The 25,100-nt window shown below is 37.9% G+C and overlaps 2 protein-coding genes across 5 annotated transcripts in view; one reads left to right on the top strand and one right to left on the bottom strand.

Moving 5' to 3' along the window:
• The window catches only part of VPS26A (VPS26, retromer complex component A), a 38,022-nt gene extending 21,932 nt beyond the window's left edge, over positions 1-16,090 (bottom strand). Inside the window, exons 1-2 of one of the 4 annotated variants that reach the window (XM_027596609.2) lie at positions 15,958-16,090; positions 10,594-10,743 (exon numbers count right to left, since the gene is read on the bottom strand). In XM_027596609.2, the coding sequence (XP_027452410.1) occupies positions 10,594-10,743; positions 15,958-15,960 (153 nt within the window). In that variant the 5' untranslated portion in view covers positions 15,961-16,090. Of the gene's footprint in view, positions 1-10,593; positions 10,744-15,555; positions 15,575-15,601; positions 15,881-15,957 lie in introns of those variants that run through there. The other 3 variants (XM_027596608.2, XM_035724292.1, XM_027596610.2) reach the window with 3 other exon arrangements.
• A 2,792-nt stretch (positions 16,091-18,882) lies between these two features.
• Positions 18,883-19,221, top strand: LOC113923878 (cytochrome c oxidase assembly protein COX16 homolog, mitochondrial-like). The gene is made up of 2 exons (XM_027597091.2): positions 18,883-18,960; positions 19,024-19,221. The coding sequence occupies exons 1-2, from the start codon at positions 18,883-18,885 to the stop codon at positions 19,201-19,203; spliced, it is 258 nt and encodes an 85-aa protein (XP_027452892.1). The 3' UTR covers positions 19,204-19,221.
• The last annotated feature ends 5,879 nt before the right edge of the window (positions 19,222-25,100 follow it).

Genomic DNA, 25,100 nt, shown 5'->3' with positions numbered 1-25,100 from the left:
ACTCCCAGCTATTTCACAAGCCAGGCAGTAATTAGAGCTACTCTCTAATTTACACTAATAAAGCACATAAAAACAGAGTACTTCTTAAAATGTCTATCTGGCAACAGATTTGGGGAATGTCTTCATCGAAACATGGCTGTGTCTGATATTTTTAAATTTACAGTTCTTCAAAAAATACTCTGAAACCATACTATTAAGGTAGAAATTTAAAGTTATTCCATTTTTCTACCAAATTGCCTAAACTCTGAAATTGTCCTTGGTCTCCCACTGATGTCAAAACACAATTGCTTTTAAGCTTAATGCAAGATATTCTGGAATCTGAAGGATCCCAGGGTTGGAAGGCATAATTAAGCATTTTTATTTAAAAGCTGTTCTGCAAGGGAGCATAGAAACATAAATGAAACTATGTGAACTGAGTTAAAGAATTTTAATACTAACTCCTACACTTTTGTAACTTTTATAATTTCAAACATAAAATAGTTCCAAGAACAGCACAAGGAAATCCTACATAATCTTTATTCAGATTCATCATGTTTATGTTTTGTCCTATATGATTTATCATCTCTCTCTCTATATATAGACGTCTGTGCATACATATACAACTTTTTTTCCACAGTTGAGAATAATTTGGAGACATCATGCTCCCCTACCCATAAACACTTCATGTGTACCTAAGAAAATAATCTTTTAATCACAGTGCAAATATCAAAATCAGGAAACTTATAACTCCATAGATTATATTCAAATTCCAACACTGTGCCAATAACGTACTTTACACCCTTTTTTCCTCCTATCCAGGCTCCAATCCAGGATCACATTACTTTTAGTTATGTCTCTTTAGTCTCCTTTAATCTCAAACATTCCTCAGTCATTGCTTTTTTTTTTTTTTTTTTGGTGAGAGCACACGCACAAGCAGGTGGGGAGAGGCAGAGAAAGAGAACGTCTAGGCTCAGCACTGAGCCCAACATGGGACTGAATCCTGAATCTCAGGACCCAGAGATCATGACCTGAGCCACAATCAAGAATCGGACGCTTAACCAACTGAGCCATCCATGTGCCCGCAATCATTGCCTTTCTTGACCTTGATGTTTTTTAATACAGGTCACTTATTTTGTTGAACAGCCCTCAATTTGGGTTTGTTTGATATTTTATCACAGTTAGACTCAGCTTATGCATTTTTGGCAAGAATACCACAGAAATGAAGTTGTGTCCTTCTCAGTGTATCTTATTAGGAAGTACATGATGCCAAGCGTGATTTTAACTTTGATCACTTAATCAAGGTGATCTACCAGGTTTCTCCAATTTAAAGTTACTATTTTTTCCCTTTATTATAAGTAATTTGAGAAATGTGAGACAATGTATACCTCTTTAAAAGGCCATGAAAACAAAACATAGGGAAACTGTATATAAAACATATTCACTGCCTTAACAAGCCAATCTCAAACTCATTTTTCAGCATCTAATATTCTGTAGATGTCTCAAATAATGCTGTCTTCAGGAGCTGTGTAAGGAGTAAAATTCATCTACACTGTGTTTAAGACACACGTCCATCAACGTACTACACACCATTTATAGTATCATTTACAATGAATTACTGAGATATCTGCACTTTATTGTTGCTGAATACTGTGGTTATCCAAAATTAATTTCCAACTGCTACCAGAAGAATGTGGTCCATATTCATATTGATGAAAGATACTGCGATAATATTCTTTGTTTAAAGAATTAAACTATAGGGCGCCTGGGTGGCTCAGTTGGTTGAGCAACTGCCTTCAGCTTGGGTCATGATCCTGGAGTCCCAGGATTGAGTCCCGCATGAGGCTCCCTGCTCAGCGGGGAGTCTGCTTCTCCCTCTGACCCTCCCCCCTCTCATGTGCTCTCTCAAATAAATAAATAAATAAAATCTTTTAAAAAAAATAAGGAATTAAAACTATAAAGCCCTACAATCTCAGAATAAACATATACCTTTGTTCACTTTTGTAACAAGGAATAGAGAGTTCATTATAGGTGGCTTGGCCCTGGCAACACCACTTCAAGACAATTTACTTATCACTGACCAACCTAAAAGAATCTTAAGGAATTATACCTTATGAACCCACCAAAAATATACCCAAATGACTATCAAATTTTTCACAATTATTGTGACTCAATAATTAAACATGCAATCAGTAAGACTCTCTCAAAATTATTCAGAAGGTAAATAGTGATACAAGCTATATTTCAAAAAGAGGAAACCTAGCTCAAATATATATCATAAAAAATTTAGGATACAGTCCAACTGTTCTAGACTTAAAGAAGAATTGTCACTTGAACATGAACCAAAGCAGTAAATACTCTACCCAAGGATTAAAAAAAAATCTGAGTAAGTACCTTTTCAGAATTTCTCTATTTATCTTGTAATAATCTACACAGTCCCACTTGTCTTAAGAAATGCTTCAAAAATGGGGCACCTGGGTGGCTCAGTTGGTTAAGTGTCTGCCTTCGGCTCAGGTCATGATCCCAGGGTCCTGGGATCAAGCCCTGCGTCAGGCTCCCTGTTTAGGGGGTGAGTCTGCTTCTCCCTCTCCTTCTGCCCCTCCTCCTGCTCATGCTCTCTCCCTCTCTCAAATGAATAAATAAAATCTTAAAAAAAAAAATGCCTCAAAAACTCTCAAAAAACTTTTAGCAGATAACAATTAATTTTAACTTTAAAATGTATATGCTCTAAGAGTCCCCAGGAGTCCCCAAACAATTCAACGGGGAATGAATATTCTTTTTAACAACAGTGCTGGAACAACTGAATATCAACATACAAAGGAATGAAGTTGGATCCCTACCTCATGCCATATACAAATTTGAAATGGATCAAAGACCTAAATGTAAGAAGCACAATTACAAAATTCTCAGAAGAAAACAGAGGTATAAATCTTCACTGCTTTGGATGGACAATGGTTTCTTAGATAACACCAATGCATGAGCAACCAAACAAAAAAATAAATTGGGACTTCATCAAAATTTTAAAACTTTAGTGCTTCAAAGACACCATCAAGAAAGTGAAGACCCAAAAAGAAAACAGGAAAGAAAGAAAGAAAGAAAGAAAGAGAGAGAGAGAGAGAGAGAGAGAGAGAGAGAGAGAGAGAAAGAAAGAGAGAGAGAGAGAGAGAAAGAAAGAGAGAGAGAGAGAGAGAAAGAAAGAAAGAAAGAAAGAAAGAAAGAAAGGAAAGAAAGAAAGAAAGAAAGAAAGAAAGAAAGAAAGAGAAAAAAGAAAGAAAGAAAGAAAGAAAAAAGAAAGAAAGAAAGAAAGAAAGAAAGAAAGAAGAAAGAAAGAAGAAAGAAAGAAAGAAGAAGAAAGAAAGAAAGGAAAGAAAGAAGAGAAAGAAAGGGGGCAATTCAGAGAACAGGAGAAAATGTTTGTGAAATATAACTGATAATGGACTTGTATCCAGCATATGTAAAGAACTCTTGTAACTCACAATAAAAAGACAACCAAATAAAAAAAGGTCAAAGGATATGATTAGACTTTTCTCCAAAGATTTCTCCAGCAGCAAGCATGTGAAAAGGTGCTCAGTATTAGTCGTTAGGGAAATGCAAACCAAAACCATAATGAGACACCACTTCATACCCACTAAAATGGCCATAATAAATACATACACTAAGTGCTGCCAAGAAACTGAAGAAACTGGAACCCACACAGATTGCTAGAAAGAATGTAAAATAGTGCAGCTGCTTTAGATAAGATTGGCAGTTCCTCTAAAAGTTAAACACAAAGTTAACATATGACCCAGCAGTTCCACTCCTACATATACACACAAGAGAAATGAAAACATATATTCACACAAAAACTTGTGCACAAATGTATAGCATTATTCATAATAGTCAAAAAGTAGAAACCCAACCGTCTGCAACTGATGAAAAGATAAAGGAAATGTGGTATATCCATATTCCACATGGATATATATTGGAATATTAATCATAAGAAAGGATGGTTTGATACATACTATATGAACAAACCTTGAAAACATTATGCTAAAGGAAATAAGTCAGACACAAAAGGACAAATCTTTTATGACCATCTTTAAGAAATAACTAGAACAAATTTACAGAAAAACAAAGTGGACCAGAAGTATCCAGGGACTGGGAGAAAAAGGAAATGGGTAGTTATTGTTTAATGGCTACAAAGTTTCTGTGTGGGGTGATGCATAAATTTTGGAAATAGTGGTGATGCTTCTACAACCTTGTGAATGTAATTAATGCCACTGAACTGTACACTTAAAAATGGTTAAAATGGCAAATTTTATTATATATAATTTTTACCAATTTTTTTGAAAGGAATGAACCTTTAAAGCAACTGCTAAGTGAAAGGAGCCAGACAGAAAAGGCTATATATTGTATGATTCCATTTATATAAAATGTCCAGAATAGGCCAATCCATACAGAAAGAAATCAGATTTGTAGATTAGTGGTTGCTAGGTGTCTCAGTTCATTCAGGTTGCTGTCACAAAATACTGTATACAGGGTGGCTTATAAACAACAGAAATTTACTGCTCACAGTTCAGGAGGCTGGGAAGTTGAAGATCAGTGGGCCAGCAGATGTGGTGAGAGCTCTCTTTCTGATTCACAGATGGCTATGTTCACTGTGTTCTTACATGGCTGAAGGTATAAGGGAGATAAGAGCACTAATCCCATTCTCAAGGGCTCTGTCCTCATGACCTAATCATGTCCCAAAGGTCCCATCTCCAAATACCATCACACTGAGGATTAGGTTTCAACACAAATTTTATGAGGGCACAAACATTCAGTCTATGGCACTAAGGAAGTAAATGCTAATGGTATGGTGTTTCTTTTGGGGTGATGAAATGTTATGGGATTAGTGGTGATGGCTGCACAAAGAAAAAACACTGACTTGTACATTTTAATAGGGTGAATTTCTTGGTATATGAATTATACTCAATAGGCTATCTTTTTTTTTTTGAAAAGAAAGTAAATGTTGCAAATTGACCAATGGAACAGAACACACAATCTCTGTTTTTGACAAAGGTGATACTGCAGTGCTGTGAGGGAAAGGATAAATGTTTTGGGTTCATGAGATATCCACACAGGGGAGTAAAAAAAAAAAAAAAAACTAGGCTTAACTCCTAGGTCGCAAAGACAAAAGCAACCCCAAACAAACTGAGGATCTAAATGTGAAGTGTAAAATAAAAAAATTACAGGAGAAAGCTAACAGGAGGATATCTTCATGTGCATAAGGTAGGCAAAGATTTCTTAAATAGGATACAAAACACACAAACAAAAAGGAAACATAACATTTACCGTGTATTAAAATTAAGAACTATTCATCAAAAGACACCAGTAAGATAGTGCAAAGTCACACCAGAAAGTGAGAGAAAATATTTACAACACATATACAAAGGACCCTACATTGAGAAGCATAAAAGCCTCTTATCAAGAACACACAAAAAACTATTACACACCAATAAGAAAAAAAGTCAACTGAGTAGAAAAACGAGCTCTCCTCACCCCCCAAAAATAGGCACTTCATGAAAGATATAAAATGGTCAATAAGTCTACGAAAGGTTGCTCAATTTCAACGGATGTCAGGGAAATCAAAATTAATACCATGTAACAACCAAGAGAATGATACCATGAGAAGAAAAGCCATAGACTAAGAAAAAACATTTGCAGAAGACACATCTGGTAAAGGACTGTTACCCAAAACATACAAAGAACTCTTAAAACTCAACAAGAAAACAAACAATCCAATTAAAAAGTAGGCAGAAATCCCTATCAAAATACCATCAACTTCTTTCAAAGAAATGGAACAAATATCCCTAAAATGTGTATGGAACCAGAAAAAGACCCCAAATAGCCAGAGGACTGTTGGAAAAGAAAAGCAAAGCTGGTGGTATCACAATTCCGGACTTCAAGCTCTATTACAAAGCTGTAATCATCTAAACAGTACGGTACTGGCACAAAAACAGACACATAGATCAATGGAACAGAATAGAGAGCCCAGAAATGGACCCTCAACTACATGGACAACTAATCTTTGTCGAAGCAGGAAAGACTGTCCAATGGAAAAAAGACAGTCTCTTCAACAAATGGTGTTGGGAAAACTGGACAACCACATGCAAAAAAATGAAACTGGACCGTTTCCTTACACCTCACACAAAAATAGATTCAAAATGGATGAAAGACCTAAATGCGAGACCGGAATCCATCAAAATCCTTGAGGAGAACGCAGGCAGCAACCTCTTCGACCTCAGCCGCAGCCACTTCTTCCTAGAAACATCACCAAAGGCAAGGGAAGCAAGGGCAAAAATGAACTACTGGGACTTCATCAAGATAAAAAGCTTTTGCACAGCAAAGGAAACAGTCAACACAACCAAAAGACAACCGACAGAATGGGACATTTGCAAATGACATATCAGATAAAGGGCTAGTATCCAAAATCTATAAAGAACTTATCAAACTCAATACCCAAGGAACAAATAATCCAATCAAGAAATGGGCAGAAGACATGAACAGACAGTTCTGCAAAGACGACATCCAAATGGCCAACAGACATGTGAAAAAGTGCTCAACATCACTCAGCATTAGGGAAACACAAATCAAAATCTCAATGAGATACCACCTCACACCAGTCAGAATGGCTAAAATTAACAAGTCAGGAAATGACAGATGTTGGCGAGGATGTGGAGAAAGGGGAACCCTCCTACACTGTTGGTGGGAATCCAAGCTGGTGCAGCCACTCTGGAAAACAGTATGGAGGTTCCTCAAAAAGTTGAAAACAGTGGGCACCTGGGTGGCTCAGTCAGTTAAGCGTCTGCCTTTGGCTCAGGTCATGATCCCAGGCTCTTGGGATTGAGTCCCACATCGGGCTTCTTGCTCAGCAGGGAGCCTGCTTCTCCCTCTGCCCCTGTCTACCACTCCCCCTGCTCTCACTCTCTCTGACAAATAAATAAATAAAATCTTTAAAAAAAAAAAAAAGTTGAAAATAGAGTTATCCTACGACCCAGCAATTGCAATACTGGGTATTTACCCCAAAGAAACAAATGTAGTGATCCAAAGGGGCACCTGCATCCCAATATTTATAGCAGCAATGTCCACAATAGCCAACCTGTGGAAAGAGCCTAGATGTCCATCCACAGATGAATGAATAAAGAAGATGTGGTGTATATATATACAATGGAACATTATGCAGCCATCAAAAAAATGAAATCTTGCCATTTGCAATGACGTGGATAGAACTAGAGGGTATTATGCTAAGCGAAATAAGTCAATCAGAGAAAGACAATTATCATATAATCTCACTAATATGTGCAATTTGAGAAACAAGACAGAGCATCATAGGGGAAGGGAGGGAAAAATGTATCAAGACGAAACCAGAGAGGGAGACAAACCATAAGAGACTTTTAATCTCAGGAAACAAACTGAGGGTTGATAGAGTGAAGGGGGGGCGGGAGGGATGGGGTGGCTGGGTGATGGACATTGGGGAGGGTATGTGCTATGGTGAGTGCTGTGAACTGTGGAAAAAAATAAATTAAAAAAAAAAAAATAGGCAGAAGATCTGAACAGGCACCTCACTAAAGAAGATACACACTTGGCAAATAAACATAGAAAAAATGTTCAACATCATATTACCAACTACACACCTATTAAAATAGACCAAATCCGGAATGCTAACAACATCAAATGTTGGCAAGGATGTGGAGCAACAGGAACTCTCAGTCATTGCTGAAGGAATGCAAAATAGTAGCATTACACTGGAAGACAGTTTGGCAGTTTCTTATAGAGCTAAAGATAGGCTTACCATACAATCCAGCAAGCACACTGCTAGGTATTCATCCAAATGGGTTGAAAACTTATGCCTATATAAAAACGTGCACACAGATTTTACAGCAGCTTCGTTCATAACTGCCAAAACTTGGAAGCAACCAAGATGTCCTTCAGTAAGTGAACAGATAAATAAACTGTGGTACATCTTGATAATGGAATATTATTCAACACTAAAGAGAAATGAGCTATAAAGCTGTAAAGACACAGAGGAACCTTAAATGTGTATTACTAAATGAAAGAAGCCAGTATGAAGAGGCTAGATACTGTATGATTCCAACTACATGACATTCTGCAAAAAGCAAAACTATGGAACAATATAAAGGTCAGTGGTTTGGCAGGCAAGACAGGAAAGATGAACAGGCAGAACAAAGAGGATTTTTAGGGCAATGAAAATACATTATAAGGATGGACATATATCATTATACATTTGTCCAAACCCACAGAATAACAACACCAAGAGTGAACCCTCAGGTAAACTACGGACTGGGTGATTATAATGTGTCAATGTAGGTTCACCCTTGGTAAAAACTGTGCCGTCTGGTGAATGAGATCAATAATGGGAGAGGCTATGCATGTGTAGGGGCAGGAGGCATATAGAAAATACCTGTACTTCCCTCTCAATTTTGTTATAAACCTAAAACTGCTCTAAAAAAATAATTCTTTAAAAAAAAAAAAAGATTTGGAAAAAAAGTGTGCAGACAGAAATTCACATGTCAAGAATCATAAAAGGAATTTATTCTTGCTTTGGTTGGGATGTCAGACTCTCAGAAATCCAAAATCATATCTAAGGTATGAAGGATTTTTATGCAAAGACACTATAATGCAAAACCAAGTTTGGAAACCAATTATTCAGTCCAACTTCCCTAATTTTAAAGTGAGATCCACAAAGTTAAATGACTGCCCAGAGTTACCTACCAAGTCAGGGGTAAAGTCAAGACTAGATCTTCCAACTCTAACCCAATGATCTTTTTATTATACTCAGGTATTTCAGAAAGCCTAGACTTGTTCTTAGAGAACATGCTGGGTCACAGGTAACCAATGCTTGTTTTCCTCTCTTTCTTTAAAGTTTTCTTTTCAAAGTACTCATAAGTCACCTATTTAATAACCTATTCTAAAGGTATGCCAGGAATCAATATTAATAGCAGTTACAACACTTGCAAAAAAGAGAAAACCAAACATCATGTACCCCTCTGGAAAAAAAAAACACACCACCACACATACTCTTGCCAAAAGAACTGAACTTGACTCTGATCAAGCTTCTAGAAACAGCTACCAATTTACAGGCAACAACTGTATCATGAGTATGCAATCACAGAGAACTCTATAGTTTGAGTGTCTCAGGTTCTTCAAAGTATAAGAACAGAAAGGCATGAAGAGGGAATGTGAGATTAAAAGAGATTTAAAAGCCATATCAATCTGTTTAAGGGAGCAAGACTAAACAATTAAGAAACACAAGGAACTTTATTATTATAAAATCAGCATAGTGATTTCTTTTGAGAGGAAGAGGCTATGTTTGGGATCAGACACAGGGGTAGCTGGCAAAGTTCTCCTTGAATAGTGATTACAAGAAAACATGCCTTATGATTATTTGTTTTGTGGTTTTCAATATGTGTTTTATTTTACAATAAAAGTTAAAAATGAAAAAAATTTCAGGTCAATAAATAATCAGATTCCAGATACAGTATCTTCTAAGCAACAGAAAATATTTATCCATAAATTATCATTTTTTAAAATGTAATCTGTAGTTATTGATTAGGACTACATATGACGCCAAAAATGTAATCTGAAGGTACACTATTTTCTATAAACCACACTGAAGTAGCTTTTATTCCCCTTCAATTCCCATCTTCCTTTATTTGTCCTAAAAACATCAGCCACAAACTCCTAACTAGCCCAGATGACATAAGATCACTTTAAACCAGACAGTAATTGTTCCCTACTAGACTTAAAAACAAACAAAAAAGGGGCACCTGGCTGGCTCAGCCAGTAGAGCACGTGACTTTTCTTTTTTTCAGGTGGGCTCCACACCTGGCCCAATGTGAGACTTGAATTCACCACACCTAGATCAAGACCTCAGCTGGGGTCAAGAGTCGGATGCCCAACCAACTGAGCCACCCAGGCACCCCTAGAGCACTGGACTCTTGATCTCAGTCAGGGTCGTGAGTTCAAGCCCTATGTTTGGCTTGGAGCCTACTTAAAAAAAAATTATGATTAATGAGTATTAATCATATTCGCTAAGGTATAAGATTACTTTTATACCTCACTTGATAAGGAAAAGAGGGAAAAGTGAAACCTTACAGAAGGGATCACAGATGTACCTGACCATGCACAGATACATTCCAAATGTACATTAAGTCCTCTACAGAGTACCAAGGAATGAGATCAACAGACACAATGGTAGTAGTGCAGAGAGATAAGCTATAAAGAATGAAACATTTAAAGGTATACTAAAGAGTTATCTCCAATCTAACTCAACTTAATGTATAAAAGGAGAAACAAACTCTGAGTGGATCACAGCCCCATTGGAGAAAGTGAAGCAAAACAGATGCACAGTCACAAACACAAAATTCTGCTTGCAATTTTAGACTCTGCCCCTGTAACCCTTCCGGTTTAAGAATCTTTCCTTTAATGTTCTAATGAATCAAGGATTTTAGCTGACCTTCTAAAAAAACTTTCCATCTCTAACAAAATCATTCATATTTAGAAACAGTACAGACAACTTTGATGACTAATTCTAATATCCTACAACTAGGTACTTCTCACAAACAAAAGATTTACCTTTCCTGAAACAGATTCTCCGTCATAAAAAAGATAGTGTTTTTCTACTTTGCCATCTTCAGTTTTCATTTCGGCCATTTTCCTGGTTTCTCCATCATTAAGGACAACATCGATCTCACAAATGGGTCCAAAAAAGCCTCCAAGAAAACTCTGAAATAAAAGGAAAATGCTCATAATTATGTTTTGTCACTACATTTTGTAATTCAAATCTATCTCTGACCTACAGTTAAACAGACTACAAATCTGTAAGTACAACATGGAAATAAGAACTTATATTAAATTCTACATCAAAACTAAACAAATTTAGTATAACAAGGTACATACAGCTAATACTGTACTGTACATTAAAATTTGTTAGAGGACAAATTCATATTGTATGTTTTTTACCAGTTTTTTAAAAAACAAAAAGAAAATTAAAATTTAAACATGCTATAATTTCAATCATTTCCATAGGTAACCACTATAAATAATCAATTACTACCATATACCAAAAATCTAAAAAATTAATTCTTAACATCTGGATTTGAAAAGTTACCTTTAGTTATACTTCTATGCTGTTATTTCATATGCAGAACTCATACAATCCAAATTATGTGTACAAATCCAAATGAATTATTACAATGTACTATTTACTATAAAACGTACTGCTATATAGGTCTGAACAGGATGTGTTACACATCCACCAACAAGAGAATGGATACATAAATTTTATTCTATATTCATACAGTAGGCAAAGAAATGAGACACAACTATACACAGGATAACTTTCACACATACTATATAATTCCATTTATTAAAAAGCCAAAAACATGTAGCATACATTATAGCATCAGAAGTCAGGAAGTGGTTAGAAGAAAGCACAGAGGGAGTTTCTGGGGTGCTAATTAAGTTGTTTATCTGAGCACTTCACACATAGGTTTGTTCACTTTGTGAAAATACATCAAGCTATATACTTATTTGCACACTTTTTTGTACTTCAATGTTAAACATGTGCACGCGTGTGCACGCACGCACACACACACACACACACACACACACACACACACACTGTATTCCCTAACGTGGCCTACATATATCTGGCTCTATCCATCTCTCCAGCCACACCAGTCTCAAATTATCCAAGTTAATCAAATTTGCCAGGTTCCTTCTTGTCCTAGACCAAGTATCTTTAACCTAATTCAGCCTGTGAGTCTCAGTCTGACTTATTTCCATAAAGAGGCCTCCCATACCTTCCTAAATTGAAACCAGAGTCTCCAAATTTAGGCCTCACAACACCATGTAGTTTTATTACTTCATCATTTGTGATAACATGTGATTATTCAATACCTGAATCCCTGACTGAACTGTAAACTCCATGAGGACAGATACTTTATCCTTTGCTCATCACTGAAGACAGTGGCTAGGGGTAGTGTGTGGCATTTAGTAGAAAGCATTCAAATACCTATTGAGTGTTAAATTAATTTTGAATAAAACACATACTGTCCTGATAATAAAAAATAAATGGATACACAAAAGAAATTAGTTAAATCCGGAATATCTGGAAAGACGAGACCTCCCTGAGGAAGTTAGCTTTGGTGCAGTAGCTAAGTCTAGAGCAAGAACTTGCATCAAGCCTCAGTTCTGTCCTCAGGTGGCAGAGTAACAGCAAGCAAGCTAATGATCCTCTTAAAACTCTGCAGGACACAGGGTGATACTATGATCAAAGTAGACAGTGTTTCCTTAAACTCTGAGCTTGCTTTTTTGTTATTAATCCTTTATTAACAAAAAGATTATAATTTCAAGAAATCAACTCAAAGAATTGCCAGATTTGTACTTGTGACATACTACAAAGACACAGCATTTTTTCCTTTCAACAATGTTTTTCTTATTTTTTATTGTTATGTTAATCACCACACATTACATCATTAGTTTTGGATGTAGTGTTCCATGTTTCATTGTTTGTGCATAACACCAATGTTTTAATCTTTCCTGGCAACATTACAAATAACAAAGTCAATTTTAACCATAAAATTAATTTTAATCAGAAAACTATTCTGAACTTAGAATGAAAAACATCAATGATAGGTCACATGCAATGCCCCTTCCCAGTCAGCTTTCATACTCCAAGTTTTGTACTCCAAACTTGCTCAAAATGGTGTATTTTTTCCTAAGGGCTACAGATATGAAAATGTACAGCAGCTCAAAATCAGGCTGCTGATATTTACTAATTCTCAACTATGTGCAAACTACAGAGCCAGCCAGGGTAGGGGGAAGCTGCTATGGGAAGAGCAATTCTGAAAGGGTAGAAGACAACAGCCTCATTTAAGATAAAATAGAAGCAGGAAAATAAAATTTAATTTTCTCATCCCCCCTTAAAACATCCCAGAGATGCTTCTGGGAAAAATGAGATTTGAAAACTATAAAAATTGTTTTACGGATAAAAGGAAATACTATGGTAACTTTTTCCACATATGGATACTTAACACAAAGTGCTGAACTTGGGATTTGAAAGCTGATATTAAAAGACCAAGTAATCAGGGGCACCTGGGTGGCTCAGGTCATGATCCCGGGGTCCTGGGATCGAGCCCCACATCGGGCTCCCTGCTCCGCGGGAAGCCTGCTTCTCCCTCTCCCACTGCCCCTGCTTGTGTTCCCTCTCTCGCTGTGTCTCTCTCTGTCAAGTAAATAAAATATTTAAAAAAAAATAAAAATAAAAGATCAAGTAATCAAAAATAACAAAATCAAAATTGCCACTAATTAAAGTGGTGTAAGAGACTGAAGTCTTATAAAACTTCACAATTAACCAATAACGTAAACAGTCTTATTTTGACACCATAGATAAAAATGAAAAATTCCTAGGCATTAAAAATATGTGAAAGCTATGTGTTACCCTCTATACTTTTTGTATGCACGAAGTATTTTCATAACTAAAAATTTAAAAGCACTTACTTTTCAACACAATCAAAACACTAAGATGGGGAGAGACTAGAAGGTATTTTTAAAAGCTTAGTTACAACACATGCCTAATAGGTTGAGTAATAAGCTACAGTACCTTGACAAGGTTTACAGAGAATTGAGCACCAGGTTAACATCCAGTTTTTCACACTAGGACACATCAAAAATGAACTAGTCTTACTAAAAGTCTCAAGAAAACTGTTGATGTCTTACATTTAACAAGTAGACGACAAAGAGAAAAATATCTGAGAAAAGTTTGTCTTTTTGTTTTCCTTCTAAAGGAGTTGAAAAGAAAAAGATTTCTCTACCCAAAGTCTTGCTTTTGAAGTTTCTATTGCAAGATGTGCATCTTCTGTCATTTCAAAGAAAATGTAAAAGAAAACTTAAGATCTTTTTTTAAAATTATTCACAAATTATAATAATTCTCCTGATATATAAAGAGGAAACAAAATACATAACTGACAGGATGGTGAAGACTAAGAGGTGGAAAGGGAATGCAAACTGTAAAGGTTAGGATACATTAACACAGACTTTTGCTGAAATTACAAAAAAAAATTTTACAGTGAAAGACTACTCAGTTCTGGCAAAGATAGCTTAAGTGAGCATTCAGAATATGAGATTTTCAGGAGCAGTATTAGACAGGAATATACAAGTCAAAACTCAGGTAGCCTTTAAATAACTAGACTGCAATATATATGACTATTAAAAGATTATAGCATTGTTTTTACAGTTTTCTACTTGTAGCCTAACCCTCATTATCACCTGTAGGTCAATTTAAGATTTTTCATATAATTCATAAACCCCTACTGAGCATTACCATCCAGCAAAATTGCATGTGGATGTTAAAAGTCAACAAAATTTTCTAGCCTCACTGAAGAAATTTCACTCCTTCCAGTGGATGTAAAGAAATGCAACTCAAGGTGAGTGGAAAGGGAGACTCTCAAAATTTACACAAGCAATGAAACAGCAAATTTTCATGCACAGATTGCATTTATGCCCATTTCAGTGTTATAAAGCTTTACAATTTAATGTTTGACGAGTAACTTGAAAATTGCTCTTAAACTAATTTTTAAAATAAGCAAAAAAGCTTTTAAGTCTTCTTGGCAAAGTATATTCAATTAAAGAAGACTTCCCTCTCTGACTAGGCAAGGTCTCCCAATACTTGTTAGATTTATCACAACTGTTATTTCCACGTTAAACAAATAATTACACAAATAGAGATGTTTACCTCCCTCTAGACTGTAAGCTACAAGAGAGCAAGGGCTGTTTCAGTTTTGCTAGCGGCCCTTGGGTACGCCCAAATAATTATTTGTTGCATGAAAAAAAAGGCCCCAAGTTTAAGAATGAATATGCCTGTCTTTACTTTTCTAATTTTAATCAAATCAACACGCCTTCTGAGTTTAAAATGCATTTATTCAAAACAACTTTTTTTTTTTTTTTTTTTTTAAGTAAACCTAGCTTCGTCTTCAGCCAAAAGTCTCAAGCAGTTTACTGAACCGGTGAGTTTTGGGAAAGCTGATAGTATCAGGAGAGCACACAGTAGGCGCTCAACGTATGCTTGCTAAATGAAACGAATACCATAAAGGGAGCTAAATGAGATCCAATCTAGAGGAGATAGCCAACACAAAGTTAAAGGTATCGTGCCCACGCCAGTGCTTCCCACTAACTGGTTAGAGTACTCTGACTTCCCTCCCTTCTCTGTTCCCTAGGCCATTTCAACATCCCAAAGCGTTAAGTTTCAAGAAAATGGCTTGGGGAAGGAAATGAGAGCCAGAGCTTAAACTAGCGGGCACAAAACCAGTGTGCTTTGAATTAAAGACGTCCCCCACTTCAATGTCCTTTCCTTTTTCTCTCCCGTTCTACAAGTGTCAACATCAAGGCTGAACTGGGGTCAAGATATCGCCGAATGTCACCACATCGAGATAAAAACAAAAACGTGGAGTTTATCAATCCCGTGACACACTGGAAGAGAGTGACCCAGTCCCCCCCACCCCAGCCCGGAACTGGGGGACTCCCGGGTCACTCCACCTGAAGGGAAGCAAGGCTGTCCGGAAGGAGCGGAGGGACTGGCTACCTTGGAAGGGGAGGCGGCGCTGAGCCCCCGCACAGGCGGGGTCCGAGTACCCAGCCAGGGCCCCCAAAGCCGGTCGAGGAAGGCGGGCAGAGGCTCCGACATGGCCAGGAGAGCGCGCCACCGCCCGCAGGTGCTCGGGCCTCTGCGAGACCGGGAAGAGGCGGCACTGCCGCCCGCCCTTCCCCGATCCCGCGGCGGCCAGACAGGCCTAACCCCGCTCCCCGCCCTGCTGGCTGCCCCCCCTCCTGACGTTGCCCTCCGCCCCACCCGGGACACCAAGCCAGCCGTTGGCCGTCCCGCCGCGCGCTCTGAGGCCAGAGCTGGAGGCGAGCGCGCGGGCAGCACCGCGCACTCACCATTGTCAGCGCCGCCGCCGCGTCCCCACCACCTCACTCCGCTTCCCTCAGAACTCCTAGTCCAGATTCCCTCCGCCCAAGCGCCCGTCACGTGACCTCGAGCCGCTGGCCGCACGTGATCCCTCCCTTCCTTTCCTCTCCTCCCCCTGCTCCAGTCCCCTCCCGGCCTCTTGCCCCGCCCCACTGGCCAGCCTGGCCCTCGAGGAGAGGCAGTTTGGAGGCGGGGCCTAGTGCTCCACCCTATACCCTAGGGGGCGGGGCCACCGAGTGCCGTAAGGTGGGAGGGGCCTGAGTGGACGCAGGCTCCTCAGGCCCTCCTCGCCCTCTCTTCGGTCACGTGGGGAGCGGTTCGCTGACGGGCTTTTTTGCCACTCCCAGTTCCTCTTCCCTGTGGAAGTTTGAGTAGCTGGAGAAGAAGGCGGGAGGGTTTGTTCCGCCCTGCAGGCCCTCTCCCCGGGTGGGTTACTGGGCAGCTGAGGCGAAGGGGAGCTGTTACCCGAGGCGCTGCTTCCTTAGGCCTTGCAAGGTACATGTTCTCTTCATCCAGGGAGGAGGCATTCTTCTTTCATCTTTCTGGAACTATCCAGCTCCCTCTCCCACTGAGAGCTGCTGGGTTTTGAGAACTTGTTAGCACTGTAGCCTCTGAAGAGCCGGCCAGTGGGGAAAATGTGAGAGTGCTACATCCGTTGCTTTGTAAAGTACACGGATATCTTGCAATCTAGCCACCTGAGCTGTGCTGTCCGGCCAGTACGTGAGGGGGGGGGGGCTTCCTAAAACAGGTGGTGCAGCTAGCCAGTACTCTGGCTTTGACCGCATCCAGACACTGTGGTATGAGCCTAGAGGCCCTCCAGATTAATGGGGTGCTGTTTTAGTTTTTAAAAGCAGTGTTGAACCACCACAGTGTATACATGACCAAAGCAGAAAAAATGCTCATCTGAACGCACCATCATTACCCCATCATAACAAAACAAAATCAAGTTTGTGAGGCAGGGTCATAAAGCACGTGTAAAATTTTAAAAGGCTTGAAATTAGAGCATGGTCTCTAACCACAATGAAATTCACCTAGAGATAACAAAAAGTCAGAAAATCCACAAATATATGGTAACTACGCAACGTAGTTCTAAACCTCTATGTCAAAGAAGACAGTGGAAACTTAAAAATAGTTTGAACTAGAAGAAAATTATAATAGAATTTATGGGATACAGCTGAAGTAGTATTTACAGGGAGATCGGTAGCTTTCAATGCATATATTTGAAAAGAAGAGTTTTAAAATCAGCAGTGTAAGTTCACATCAGGAAATAAAACCATACTACCATGTGGAGGGGAGCAGGGGATATATGGGAACTGTACTTCCCACTCAACTTTGCTGTGAACTTAAAATTTCTCTGAAATAATAAAAAAAAAATTAAAAGCCCTCACGTAGGTGGTTACATTATCTTCAAACAAAGGTGCCATGACAAATCTATGGGGAAAGGACAGTCTTCTCAACAAATGGTGTTGGGAAAACAATATCCACTTGCAGAAGAATGAAGTTGGACCATTATGTTACACCATATACAAAAAATTCACTCAAAATGGGTTTAAGACCTAAAACTGTAAAACTTGTAGGAGAAAACATAGGGGGAAAATCTTTGGACTTGGCAATGATTTCAACAAAAATGACACACAGCACAGGCAACAAGAGCAAAGATAGACAAATGGAACTGTATCAAACTTAAAAACTTTTCTTCATCAAAGGACACAACAGAGTGGAAGGGAAACCTATGGAAAGGGAGAAAATATTTGCAAATCATATATCTGATAAGATATCCAGAATATATGTTACTCCTTCAACTCAATATATATTCTTAATATCTAGAATATATGAAGAATGACTACAACAATAACAAAAAATCAAATAACCCAGTTAAACAGTGGGAAAGGACTTGTACAAACATTTCTCCAAAGATGATGTACAAATGCCCAATAAGCATATGAAAAGATACTCAACATTCGGATAAATGCAAATCAAAACCACAAGGTAGCATCTCACACCTATTAGGATGGTTACTATTAAAAAAAATAATAAGTGTGAGTGAGGATGTGGAGAAATTGGAACCTTTGTGCACTGTTGGTGGGATTGCAAGATGGTGAGCCCCCTATGGAAAACAGTATGGAGGTTCTTCAAAAAATTGAAACTAGAACTGTCATGACCCAACAATCTCACTTCTGGCTATATATCCAAAAGAATTGAAAGTAGGGTCTCAGAAATATTTGCATATTCACATTCATAGCACATATGAATGCTCATGTTCATTCATAACAGCCAAGAGGTAGAAGGAACCCAAATGTCCACGGACAGATAAATGGAATATTAATCCATCTTCAAAAGGAAAGGAATCCTGTCACACACTAGAACATAAATGAACCCTGAGGACACTGTGCTAAGTGAAATAGGCCAGTCACAAAAAGACAAATACCATACGATTCCACTTATATAAGGTATCTAAGTCAAATTCATAGACACAGAAAATAGAATGGTGGTTACCAGAAGCTGGGGGAAGGGGGAAAGAGAAGTTACTATTTAATGGATATAGAGTTTCAGATTTGCCAGATGGAAATGTTCTGGAGATCTGTCTCACAGCAATGTGAATATACTTAACTGCTACCGAACTGCACACTTAAAAATGGTTAGGATGGTAAATTTTGTGTGTTCCTTACCACAATAAAAAAAATTAAATGCAGAGTAGAAAGAAGGAAGACAAAGATAAGAATAGAAGTCAATGGAATAGAAATAGGCAAGCAATAGAGAAGATCAAGAAATGCAATAGCTGGAGGCCAAGGAAAGGAGGCGAGTCAAGGACTTCCTCCTGGGGAGGGAGCTTGGATTCGGGAGGCCGCGTTGGGCCTGTTGGACTAGGCGTCCACGCGTGGGAGAGTTCAGGCATGTCTGTACGTGCGGTGATGCGCGCCTTGTGCAAGAACAAGACACTTTGCTATGGAGTCCCCATGCTGTTGCTGATTGTTGGAGGTTCTTTTGGTCTTTGTGAATTTTCACAAATCTGCTATGATGCTGTGAAAATTAAGATTGATCCTGAATTAGAAAAAAAACTGAAAATAAATAAAGTATCATTGGAATCAGAGCATGAGAAAATAAAGGATTCTGCTTTTGATGACTGGAAGAATATTCGAGGACCCAGACCTTGGGAAGATCCCAACCTCCTCCAAGGACGAAATCCAGAAATTCTTAAGACTAAGACAACTTGACTCAGTTGATTCTTTTCTTTCCTTTTTCTTTCTTTCTTTCCTTCTTTCTTTCTTTCATTCATTCATTCTTTCTTTCTTTTTTTAACAAAAATGTTATCAACTGGAATTCCCACTTCATATGCAAGTGGGAAGAAAATTTCAGACCTGCAGAAGCTTGGATGTGAGTAACGTGATGACAGATGATCTTGATAAAAAGTCACAGTAACATCAGGCAGTGATTTTATGTCAAACCTATGTAGGAAAATACTATCGATCACAGGCTGATGAGAGTTTTGGTTTTACTTATAGTACCTCACAGGATATACTAATCAGTCTCCAAAGTGTCACCTGATGATTGTATTGATACGATCAAAACATGTTAAGAAAAAAAAAAAAGAAATGCAATAGTTGGTTCTTTAAAAAGATTAATAATGTTGATAAGCCCCTGGCAATACTAATCAAGAAAATAAGAGAAAATGTAAATTAACAATATTAGGAATGGGAAAGAAGACATCACTTCAAATCCTACAGACATCAAAAGGATAATAGAGAAATATATGAACAACTTTCATGCCAGTAAGTTTGACAACTTAGGGGAAATGGACACCTTCCATTAAAACAACTTTCTGAGGGGTGCCTGGGTGGGTCAGTCAGTTAAGCATCTGGCTCTTGGTTTCTGCTCAGGTCGTGATCTCATGGGTTGTGTGATCAATCCCCACATCGGGCTCCACGCTCAGCAGGAAGTCTGCTTGAAGAGTCTCTCCTCTGCCCTTCCCCCCACTTGTGTGCATTCTCTCTCTTTCAAATAAATAAATCGATCTTTAAAAAAAAAACTTTCTGAAATGAACATAAGAGGAAATACAAAATGTGAACATCTTACATCAATGAAATTGAACAGAAAATTTAAAATCTTCCCACCCCAAAACTCCTCTAGGCTACAGAATTCCCTGGTAAGTTCTACCAAAATGTAAGGAAGAAATAATACCAATGCTGAGCAAGGAGCCCCATGTGGGGCTCAATCCCAGGACTCTGGAATCATGACCTGAGCTGAAGGCAAACGCTTAACCAACTGAGCCACCCAGGTACCCCAATCTATACAAACTTTTTAAGAGAATATAGGAGGAGAGAACACTTGCCAACTCCTTTTCTGAGGCCAGCATAACCCTGATACCAAACTCTGACAAGGACATTACAGGAAAGAAAACTGCATATCAATATCCTTCATTAACTTAGCTGCAAAAATCCTAAACCAAGTTTATAAGGCAGAAATTTCTGTAAAATCCATGATCTGTGGGTTGGCCCCACACTAGTTAAATGTGTTCTTTGTGTACCTATAAAATTCCTATTTAGTGGAGTGGGACAACACCTTTATATATGTTTTAAAGTTCATCTCTGGAGGCACCTGGGTGGCTCAGTCAGTTAAGTGTCTGCCTTCAGCTCAGGTCATGATCCCAGGGTCCCAGGATGGAGCCCCACATTGGGCTCCCTGCTCAGCAGGGAGCCTTCTCCATTTCCCTTTCCCTCTCCCTCCGCCACAACCTCTGATTGTGCTTCCTCTCTCTCTCTCTCTCTCCCTCTCTCTCTGTCAAATAAAATCGTTAAAAAAAATAAAAAAATAAAGTTCATCTCTGTTATTGTTGATGCTCAAATCAGCATTAAAATATAGATAAAGTGAAATGAAATGAAAATAAATGAAACTTTTAGTCTAAGGCTGCAAAGAAAGCAAGGATAAATCTAAGAAGGAATGTGTTTTATGTTTTCCCCTTCTAAGTAGTGTATCTATAGATAATGATAGATGATAGATGATAGATAGATAGATAGATATAGAAGATAGATAGATGATGATAGATAGATGATAGATGATAGATAGATAGATAGATCAAATAAATGAGAGTATTTCCTGGAGCCAGATATTTGGATTCTGGGATCCAAACAGGTATCCAAATATTTGTTCATTAAACATATGTTTAATGAGTGCTCACTAAATGGCAGGTGTTGTTTTAAGCTGCAGAGATAGAGTCAATTAGAAAAGAAGAAGAAGAGGAGGAAGAGAGAGGAGGAGGAGGAAGTTGTTCTTGTCCCCAAGAAGCTTATATTAGAGTATAGAAAAAGTAATTAAATATAATAGTTTTAATTAGAAGAAAGCACTAAAAAGAAATAAACATGGTGACATGAGTGGAAAAGAGCTATTTTTAGATAGGGTGGTGGGAAAGTGACATTGAAACTGAAATCTGAAGGGAGGAGTCACCTATTAGAAGAACTGAAGGAAGAGGTCCATCCCAGGCAGAACAGTGAATGCTAAGGTTCTGAGCTAGGAAAAAGCTTAGTTCTTTCCAGGAATGGGAAGGCAGTGTAGCCGAAACCTAATAAATGACAGGGACAGTAATACAGGAAGAAGAACAGTTAGAGAACAGTTGGGTATAAGAAGGAGATCTACAGATGTTGCTCTCCTCTCTAGATCCAAGGAGGATTATAGGGTCAGAATTTTAAAGCAGCATTTTCTGTTATAGCCTGTGTACCTTCACAACCTTGAGGAGAACTGTTGTCTTCCATCTTCATTCCAACAGAGGACTCTGTTTATTCCCTTTGAATAGTCTCCCTTCCTTACCAGATTTAGGGAAGGAACCAAAAGCTACAACTTCATCCCATGCCTCTGACCAACTGCGATACCTAAAATACAGTAAACCCACAATACATATTTTTTTAAAGATTTTATTTATTTGTCAGAGAGAGAGAGCACAAGCAGTGGGGGGTAGCAGAGGGAGAGGGGAAACAGGCTCTCTGCTGAGCAGGGAGCCCAACGTGGGGCTCAATTCCAGGACCCTGGGATCATGACCTGAGCCGAAGGCAGGCGCTTAACCGACTGAGCCACCCAGGCACCCCTGACTTAATTTTTAATTAGAGCTATAGATCTACTTGGAGATCAACTAGTCCAACCCTTATTAGGATCAAAAGACTATACAACTTATTAATGGAGAAGAGCTGGTGTCCTGACTCCCACTCCAGTTCTAGACTCCCCACTTGACATTAGTAAGTAAAAGTATAGTCAAAGTACATTTAACAAGTCAGATAGAACCTGGATGGGGTCCAGTGATTTCTAAATGTCTAAAAGTTATTTTAAAGCCATATTAGGTATTAGTATATTATTCATAACTGTACTGACACTGGTATTGTCATTTGAACTGTGAGAAGACAATCATAACAATGCAAGTCTTCATGAAATAAGACATTATCAATGAAAGAGGGAGACGATTTTTTTTTTTTTTACTTAAATTCGCCTGTTATCTTGACTGTTCTTCTGGTTCCCACCTACTCTTGTCTGGGAGCCTAAATATCAACACATCAGAGAGAATAAATGAAAGAAAAGTAGCAGCAGCAAAGAAATACTGGTGAAGCCAAGTATAAATAAGAGCTGGCAAAAGAAAACAAAAACAAAGCAAAGCAAAAAGCTGGCCAAGAAGGTCACACCAGAGATCAGTTTATACTAATGCCTTGTTCTACTGATCAAAACCCAGTAACTGTGCTGTTATAATAAATGCAAGGAGCAACGGAACTGTTGAGCAAGTTATTTATTTATTTATCTATCTCCCTATCTACTTATTTGGCAAGCCAGAATATTAAAGCTAGATGGTAAGAAATACAGTGTTTTGCCAGGCAAGGACTGTGACATCTCTAAATTTGCACTTTGCAAGAAAAAAAGACATGGGGAAAATGTGACTAACAAGCATTGACTTTCATAAACAAAAGTACCAGGTTTAGGTAAAAAAGTATTAGGTAAGAAGATAATTTAAGTTTTTATCTACCTATCAGGAACCACTTAGGAGAAAAATAGCTCTTTATTGAAATTTATGAAGACTGAAAAGTCATAGTAATAACTGTGACAGTGTAAAGGAGCAACTCTTTGCAGAGTTGACAGCCAAAGCTAAGTAAATAGAATCATGTACAAATACACTAGAAGAATGAAAAAAATTAAAATTAAATTATGCTGGGTATAAAAACACTTTTTTCTCAACTTAGAAGATAGCTATATATTCAAATGGAATATATTTAAATATATTTATAGGATATATATGTAGAAAATACATATAGAATATATAAATATATTCTCTTTAACTTTAGCCAGTACAGCTATAATCATGGTAAATACTCTTTTTTTCCTTTTTTTGGTAGCCATTGTCAATGGCAAGTGTTTCTCTCAAAATATATAGTTCTTTTCTTGAATGTTTTCACACTTAATGTTTTATCTCACTGTTCCCTTTTCTTGTTTTATTGAGATATAATTTATACACAATGAAATGTGCAAGTCTCAAAATAAATAAATCTTCAATGTTAGCCATTGTTATAAATGTGTGGTTATCTCACTGTAGTTTTAGTTTGCATTTTCCTGATGATTAATGTCAAGCACTTTTTCATGTGTTTATGGGTCATATGTGTATATACCTCCTTTTGTGAAGTGTCTGTTACAACTTTGCCAATCTTTTATTGGAATGTTTATCTTATGGGGTTCTAGTTTATTAAATACTTTGGATACATGTCCCATATCGGATATATTAATTGCAAATATTTTCTCCCAGTCTGTAGCTTGCCTACTTATTTTCTTAATGTTTTTGAATGATTTGAGATTTTTGGCTTTTACATTTAGGTATGTGATCCATCTCAAAGTTTGCAAATAACATGAGGTAGGATTTGAGGGATTATTTATGTCCACATGGTTCTAGCACCATATGTTGAAAATAATTTTTTTGCCTCATTAAATTGCTTTGGTGTCTTTGTCAAAAATCTATTGACTATAGAATTATGGATCTATTTCTCAAGTTTTTTTTCTGTTTCATTGACTATTAGTCTACCTTTATACAATACTACATTGTCTGGATTACTATAGCTTTATAGTGAGCCTTGAAGTGAGGAAGTGTAATTGCTCCAGCTTAGTTCTTTTTCTAGAATGTTTTGGTTAAGTTCTTTGTATTTCCTCATAAATTTTTGAATTGTTAATCCACTTCTACAAAAAAACCTACTATGATTTTTATTGAGATTGATAACTCAATTTGGGGGAAACTGACATCTTAACAATATTGAGCTTTCCAATCCATGAACATGGTATATTTCTCTATTTATTTAGATCTTCTCCAATTTCTCTCAAGCCATGTTTTATAGTTTCCTGTGTAGAGGTCTTGCACCTCTTTGTTAAAGTTAGCCCTAAGCATTTATATTTTTGATATTATTTTCAGTGGAATTTAAAGATTTTATTTATTTGACAGAGAGAGACAGCGAGAGAGGGAACACAAGCAGGGGGAGTGGGAGAGGAAGAAACAGGCTCCAGTGGAGCAGGGATCCCGAAGCAGGGCTTGATCCCAGGACTCTGGGATCATGGCCTAAGCCAAAGGCAGACATTTAATGGCTGAGCCACCCAGGCACCCCTTAAGTGAAATTTTTAAATTTCATTTTCTAATTCTTTAATGCTTGTGTGTGTATATGGTTTTCTTTATGTGTGTGTGTGTGTGTGTGTGTGTGTGTGTGTGTGTGTGTGTGTGTGTATGGTTTTCTATATTGACTTGTATCTTGCAACCTTGCTAAATTTCTTTGATGATTTCCTCTCATCTCTTTTCTGTCCCCACTCTTCCTGGATCTTCTATTAGTCATATATCGGGCTTAGTAGACTGATTGTTTCATTTTCATATTTTTTTTTCCTATTTTCCACCTATCTGGTTTTGTTGTTCTTGTTTTCTTTTCTAGGGGATTTTCCCCCAGTTTTATGTTCCAACACCTATAATTTTTTTTATTGCTGTGTCATGGTAGCCAGCTTCTAAGATGGCCCCCAAAGATCCATACTTCTATGTAGTCTCTTCTCAAATTCTTCAAGGTTGTTCTGTATGCCCAACATAAAAAGTGGAAGTGGTAGCGTGTGACTTGAAAAGCTG

The sequence above is a fragment of the Zalophus californianus genome, chromosome 15, assembly GCF_009762305.2.
Source record: "Zalophus californianus isolate mZalCal1 chromosome 15, mZalCal1.pri.v2, whole genome shotgun sequence".
Taxonomy (NCBI): domain Eukaryota; kingdom Metazoa; phylum Chordata; class Mammalia; order Carnivora; family Otariidae; genus Zalophus; species Zalophus californianus.
The sequence above is the reverse complement of the archived record's forward strand: the minus strand, read 5'-3'. Positions and strand labels throughout refer to the sequence as shown.

What these genes read in the sequence shown, in the direction of transcription:
- LOC113923878 (XM_027597091.2), top strand. Translation starts at nt 18,883, where the DNA reads ATGTCTGTACGTGCGGTGATGCGCGCCTTGTGCAAGAACAAGACACTT. An exon ending in TCCCCATGCTGTTGCTGATT is followed by an intron (nt 18,961 to 19,023) that starts GTTGGAGGTTCT and finishes GTGAAAATTAAG; the next exon opens with ATTGATCCTGAATTAGAAAA.